Source organism: Ziziphus jujuba, chromosome 1 (genome assembly GCF_031755915.1).
Source record: "Ziziphus jujuba cultivar Dongzao chromosome 1, ASM3175591v1".
Taxonomy (NCBI): domain Eukaryota; kingdom Viridiplantae; phylum Streptophyta; class Magnoliopsida; order Rosales; family Rhamnaceae; genus Ziziphus; species Ziziphus jujuba.
The window spans coordinates 13,376,626-13,383,956 of NC_083379.1; the positions used below are offsets into that span (position 1 = coordinate 13,376,626).

The 7,331-nt window shown below is 37.1% G+C and overlaps 1 protein-coding gene across 1 annotated transcript; it reads right to left on the bottom strand.

Moving 5' to 3' along the window:
- Positions 1 to 4,672: 4,672 nt before the first annotated feature.
- Positions 4,673 to 7,120, bottom strand: LOC125421970 (patellin-4). The gene is made up of 4 exons (XM_048472274.2): positions 6,018 to 7,120; positions 5,779 to 5,903; positions 5,378 to 5,522; positions 4,673 to 5,280 (listed from the first exon to the last, which is right to left on the bottom strand). The coding sequence occupies exons 1-4, from the start codon at positions 7,044 to 7,046 to the stop codon at positions 5,023 to 5,025; spliced, it is 1,557 nt and encodes a 518-aa protein (XP_048328231.2). The 5' UTR covers positions 7,047 to 7,120; the 3' UTR covers positions 4,673 to 5,022.
- Between the last annotated feature and the right edge of the window lie 211 nt (positions 7,121 to 7,331).

Sequence of the window (7,331 nt, forward strand, 5' to 3'; positions counted from 1 at the left end):
TTGTTAATGCTTTACAAGCAACTGAATAAAGAAGATCTATAAGACAAGAAGAAACCTCAGAAAGTGCTTTTTTAGCATTACAAAAGGTAAGGCTCCAGCAAACAATAATCAAAGAAAGTAGCAAGGTGGAGGAAGTAATGTCAAATGAAAACATGGTGCTGGTACAAGCAGAAAAGGTGAAAGAAAGAAGTTTATGAAGTGCTCTCATTGCAAAAAGGACAACCATCCTAAAAAATATTGTTGGTTTAGGCCTAATGTTCAATGTAGAACTTGCAAACAACTTGGACATATTGAAAAAGTTTGCAAAAACAAAGGAGGACCAGTGCAACAAGCACACCAAGTACAAGTTGCTGATGAAGCATGTCAAAGTGAGGAAAGGTTGTTTGTTGCTACATGTTATGCAGAAAACGACAGCAAAGAAGCTTGGTTGGTGGATAGTGGTTGCACTCAACATATGACTCATGATGCTGATCTCTTCAAGACCTTGGATAGAAGCTTTGTTTCCAAAGTCCAAATAGAAAATGAAGATTTTATTCAAGTTCAAGGCAAAGAAGAAGTGGCTATGGAAACTTCAACAGGTACTAAACTCATTTCAAATGTGTTATATGTACCCGAAATTAATCAAATCTTGTTAAATGTGGGACAAATGCTTAAAAATGGATATTCTTTGAATTTTCAAGATAAGTCTTGCATAATATATGATCAACATGGAAGTGAAATTCTAAATGTTGGAATGAAAGATAAAAGTTTTGTGGTAGAGTGGAACAAGAAGGGAAATAATATTTTTTATGCCAAAACTAATGATGAATCTAAGGTGTGGCATAAAAGACTTGGTCATTTTAACTATAACTCATTGAATCTAATGCATGAAAAAAAATTGGTAGAGAATATGCCTGCTGTTAGCAAAAACCTAGAAGTGTGTGAAGTGTGTCAGCTTGGTAAGCAACAAAGGTTGCCGTTCCCTTCGAAAGGCGCTTGAAGAGTTTCTGAAAAGCTTCAGTTAATTCATAGTGATGTATATGGACCTATGAGTGAGAATTCTATCAATGGTAGTAGATATTTTCTCACTTTCATAGACGATTTCTCCAGAATATGTTGGGTGTATTTTCTGAAATAAAAATCTGAAGTTGCTGAGATTTTCACTAGCTTTAAAGCCATGGTAGAAAATCAAGCAAAATGTAGCATCAAGGTGATACGATCTGATAATGGAACTGAATATACAGCTCAAAAGTTTGAGTTGCAATGCAAAGAAGTTGGAATTCAACATCAGCTGACCTCTCCCTATACTCCTCAGCAAAATGGGGTTAGTGAGAGGAAGAACAGGACTATCATGGAGATGTGTAGATGCTTGTTGTTTGAGAAGCAAGTACCAAAGAAGTTTTGGGCTGAAACAGTGAACACCTCATTGTATTTGCTAAATAGATTACCAACTAAAGCATTGGAGTTTAAAACTCCATATGAGATGTGGTATGGGGTTAAGCCTACTGTGGAGCATTTGAAGATATTCGGGAGCATTTGTTATACACATGTTCCTGAAATTAAGAGAGATAAGTTGAATCAAAAAGCTGATATGGAAATTTTTGTTTGTTACAGCAGCAACACAAAAGGGTACAGAGTATATCATTTGAAAACTAATAAGCTAATTGTTAGTAGGAATGTTAAAGTAGATGAAGTTGCTGTTTGGAATTGGAAAAAAAGTGAAGTTCAAGCCTCAGAAAAGAATTTTATCCAAGAACATGATGAGATTCAGGAGGAGAACGATTCAAATGATGAAGATGTTGTTGGAATCCGAGGTACAAGATCCTTGATTGATGTATATGAGAAAAGCATCCGAGGTACAAGACCTCTGACTGATGCATCCAAGATAAGCATCCGAGGTACAAGACCCTTCACTGATGCATCCGAGAGAAGTGTCCGAGATACAAGACACCTATCTGATATCCAAGATATAAGACCCCTGTCCGATGTCCTAGATACAAGATCCATGTCCGATGTCCGAGCTATAAAACCTATGTCCGATGTCCGAGATACAAGATCCATGTTCGATGTCCGAGCTATAAGACCCCTGTCCGATGTCCGAGATACAAGATCCTTGTCCGATGTCTGAGCTATAAGACTCCTGTCCGATGTCCGAGATACAAGATCCCTGTCCGATGTCCGAGATACAAGATCATTTTCCGATGTCCGAGCTATAAGACCTCTGTCCGATGTTCGAGGTACAAGACCTTTGACTAATGAATATGAAAGATGCAACCTAGCATTGTGTGATCCAATTACTTTCAATGACGCAAACCAGTTTGAGACATGGAGAGAGGCCATGAAAACGGAAATCAATATGATAAGCAAAAACAAAATTTGGGAATTGGTGAACAAACCCCAAGGCAAAAAGGCCATTGGAGTGAAATGGGTCTTTAGGACCAAGGTCAATGCTGATGGTACAATAAATAAGCATAAAGCAAGATTGGTAGTTAAAGGTTATATACAGCAACCTGGTATTGATTATGGAGATACGTTTGCACCAGTTGCGAGACATGAAACAATCAAATTTCTACTAGCACTTGCCGCTCAAAAGGGCTGGAAAGTTTACCATTTAGATGTGAAATCTGCATTTCTAAATGGTTACCTGCAGGAAGAAGTATATGTTGAACAACCTAAAGGCTTTGTTGTTCAAGGAAAGGAAGACAAGGTTTATAAATTGCATAAGGCTCTTTATGGCTTGAAACAAGCTCCCAGAGCTTGGTATAGCAGAATTGACTCACACCTTGTTGGAAAAGGATTTAAAAGGAGTGAGAATGAGCCTACTTTGTACGTGAAGTCAGGTTCAAATGATGAAAAATTGATTGTTTCTCTATATGTTGATGACTTGTTTGTTACAGGAGGAGATTCACAATGTGTGTTGGAGTTTAAATCTAAAATGTAAAAGGTGTTTGAAATGTCAGATTTAGGAGTGATGAACTACTTTCTTGACATGGAGATATATCAATTTAGTCATGGCATTTTCTTATTCCAAAAGAAGTATGCTGTGGAACTACTCAAAAAGTTTGACATGGAGAAGTGTAATCCAGTTGACACTCCAATGGTTTACAATCAAAAATTTGAACTCGAAGATGGTGCTGCCAAGATTGAAGTTTCAACCTATAGAAACCTTATTGGAAGTTTGCTGTATTTATGTGCTTCTAGACCTTACATTATGTTTTCTGTGAGTTTGCTTTCCAAATTTATGCATGCTCCATCACATATGCATTATTCTGCAGCTAAAAGAGTGCTAAGGTACATTAGAGGCACCATAGACTATGGTGTTTGATTTTTGAAACAAGAAGAAGACAAGTTGATGGGCTATGTTGATAGTGATTGGGCTGGAAGCATGGAGGATTCAAAAAGTACTTCAGGGTACTTATTTTCTCTTGGCTCAGGTCCTTTTTTATGGAGCTCACAAAAATAGGGTTCAGTTGCTCAATCCACAGCTGAAGCTGATTATTTTGCTGCTGCAGCTGCTTCAAATTAAGCTTTATGGCTAAGGAAGTTGCTTGTTGATTTAAATGAGAGGCAAGAAGAAGCTACCACTATATACTGTGATAACAAGTCTGCAATTTCCATTGCTGAAAATCCAGGTCAATATAGAAGAACAAATTATATTCCAGTCAAATATCATGCTGTGAGAGAAGCTGAAAGAAATGGTGAAGTGAAGCTGGTTCATTGCAGTTCTGAGGTCCAGCTTGCTGATATTTTGACAAAAGCTTTGCCAAGAAACAGGTTTGAAACATTAAGAAATGATCTTAGTGTTTCCAGCAAAAGTGCCAAGGAGGAGTGTTAGTGTAATGTCACTTTTGTTGCTGTCATAAGTTGCTTTGTAATGATTAGTTACTATACTTTCATTTTTTGATAAAAACACTGTTGTATTAGGTAGCCAAAGTATGGCATATCTTTTGGCAATATGATTCCTGCAGTAGTAGGTGAAAATTAAGTGGTTTACTGTTTCTGAAAATTTGTGGTTATATGTTATGTCCAAAATGAACGAGGTAAGAAGAACACACCAGTTTAAGCTTCTTGCTCTTTTGTTTTTGCTGTATTTTTTGTTCCAAAAATCCAACACAATCATACGCCGTTAAATATTATATTAAATAAGACTTTCTGAACCATAAACCTCACAATGAGTAGAAATTCTTCCGTGGGACGGTCCTACAGGATTTCCCACTGAAGATTTTTTCCACAATGAGGCCTTGCTAAATGTAATCTTTGAATCTCTTAAGGACTTTACCTAACCATGTTACAAAGTTTGTGTCTGAACTTGCACTAAAAATCATCAAAATCTTTATAGAGGCCTATTTAACTACAAAGCACAAGTAAAAGCCGTTAGCCACTTTGAAAGAAACAGAAAACACTTGGGAACAAACCCACGTATTCTCATATTCTCATATTCTCCTTTCCGTCGAGCATCTTTATAAACTAAAACAGAGCCAAACTAGAAGCTAATCTTCCCCAATAGGGCCTGTGATGCTTCTCAACAAGGTTGATGACCAATTTGCGTCTAGAGGCTGAATTACCAATTCTCTCATATGATCACATTGTTCTTTTTTAAATAAATAATCAAAATTAAAAATCCTCTAATTCAATTCCAAGTTCCAACCTCCAAATACTAAACCAAAATAAAAAAATCTATAAAGAGAGAAAATAAAAAGAGAGTAAATTTCCTTTGAATGAAAAAAGATACAAATATGTCACTCTTATAAGTCTCCAAAATGGGAATACCAAAGCAAAAAGATTCAAAACAAACAAATGAAGTTACAGGAGGGACCATACTGATATCCTGCAAAAAGAATGTAACTTTCAAATTTCTCTATCCTCACTCAATTATCTCAACCTGTAAGAATTAATGTAAAATAAAAAGAATCTATAATATTAACATGTTCCCAACTATATATTATATATATCCATCTTTCTCTCCCACTTCCTCAAAGTTATTGAAAAATCACAAATCATAATAAAACTTTTTCAAAATATGAAGTTTCTTCTTTTCCTCCCTCAAAAGGATGAACTTTGCTTGGTCTTGTATCGATACAGAACTCTCTTTTTCTTGCTTGAAACATTCTCGATCGACAGAACAACCTTTCCAGGCTCATTGTTCCTGAAAGTGTTGCGAACCGGCCCTTCACTCGCACTCATTTTCTTCCCCTTCTGAACAATGATGGTGTAAGATCCTTCATCTGTAGGAACAAATTCTTCCTTGTAGTTAACTTCCCAACCCAAAACGGTGAGATCCCAGACTAATGTGGAGTCAACCTGTTATATTCCAAAGACCACAAAATCAGCCATTTTTATGGGGGAGTAAAAAATAAATAAATAAAGATCTAAAACAGTATCAGGTGCCTGAAAATACCTCAGGCGCAGGAAGCTCAATGGTTTTAGTGGATCCTGCCTTGATGAATATCTCAAAAACAGCACCATCCTCACCAAAGAATTCACTGTCATTCTCCCTCTTGAAACCACCATACTGAACTGGGATTTCCTCAGCTGGAATGTATCTGTTGATTGAAAATTTTAGTTCCTTAATATGTTTAGCTTTAAGAGAAGCTGAATATTTTTTATTCCTGATATATGAGTATTATATTATTTATGGTACAGTTTCATACACATTCCATTAAATTTTGCAGTATAGTTTTGCAATCACAATCAAAATGAACAACATATTGGACAGAACAAAGGTGCTTCATGTAATTATGTTATATAAGGATATCAAAGATATTTCTATCTAACTAAAATAACAAACATATTACTTACTTGAGAAGGGTTTCGGTGACCTTTGCTGGGCGAGCAACAACAAATTTGCTCTTTGTTCTTTGTGTCAAGAAAGGAGATAGGAGGGCATTGAGAGCGTAAAACCAGAATGGAACATTTATGAATATCTACAGAAATCCAAAGCCAGAAACAAAAACCCATCAATCCCATCGAATTGAAAAATTAAAAAACAGTCCATTTTATCTATCTAGCTTTAGATCAAATCAAACTGAAAGACTTACATTCTTGGCGACCAATTCAGGGTAATTGTCCTGTAAAAGATCAACAGCTTGTTTTGTGGCAATCCGGAGAACCTTCTTGGAAGGTCCTGGTGAGTTTTTGAGGTCATTGATATGGAGCAGAGAAGAAGCACCACCAGGCTTCAAATCAAGCTTCTGAATGCTCTTCTCCATCAACTGGCACCTCCACCTCAAGAAATGGCTTCGCTTCTCCTCTGTTCCAAATGTCTTCTGATAGAGTTCTTCGTTTGCAAAGACACCGAAGATGTTGTAGCAGACTGGATGGCCTTGACGATCAACCCCGTTAACGTAAGCGGTGGAGCTCAGATCGTTGGAAAATTCTTCTTTTAAGATGGAATCTATGTTGGAATCCTTCCTCCATTGAAGGGTCTTCTTCAGCATCTCAAATGCATCATTGACTTTGAACTCTCTAGCCCTCAAGAACTTCAAGAGCACCACATCGGTGCCTTCAGAGCCTTTGCTAGGCAAAAGAGGAACACCCCAGAGTGAGATTTCCTTGTCGACGACGATGACTTCCGAGCTTTTTTCTTCGACATTGACTGATTTCTGATCTCCTTCTTTTTCCTTTTCTTCTTCATCTTCTGGTTTTGGTTTTTCCTCCTCCTTTTTAGCCTCTTCTTCAGCAGGTTTTTCAGTGCTCTCTTTTTCCTCCTCTTTGTCTTTCTCTTCCTTCACTGGGTTTTCTTTCTCTTCTGCATTTTCATTCAATGCCTTGTCATTCTTCTTCTTCTTCTTCGGCTCGTCTTTCTTGTACAGATTGTTTCCGAGAATAGCTTCTTCGAGTTTGGATTTAAGCTCAGTCAAAGCCTTTTTCTCAAAATCCTTGAGATCAGAGAGAAAGTTGCTCTCTTCCTTGTAAGAAGAGCTTTTCTCAACTGTTCTGGGTTTCGATTCTTCTTCTTCTTCTTCTGACTTCACGATCTTTTTGGGTTCTTCATCTTGACTTTGAGCAGCCAAAACAACTTCGGCAATCTGTGTCTCTTCAGCGTTGTTAACAACCTCAACCGTCATTTTGTAGGAAAAAGAAAAAAAATCTTCCGGGAAAATTTTCCAAACAAATAAAAAAAAAATTAAAAAAAAAACCCACTCACCTAAAACACAAACTGGGGATTCTCGTGTGTTTGGGGAAGGGGAAAATGAGAAGGAATTGTTGTTGTAGTGGGAAGAGAGTGAGGGATGGATGATATATAGCCGTTACATATGTTTATTGAAAATTTCGAAAATTGGTGGGGTCCACCAAACGGTTACTTATCTGTAGCCAACGCATAAATATAATGGAGCCGTTGGGATTCTTGT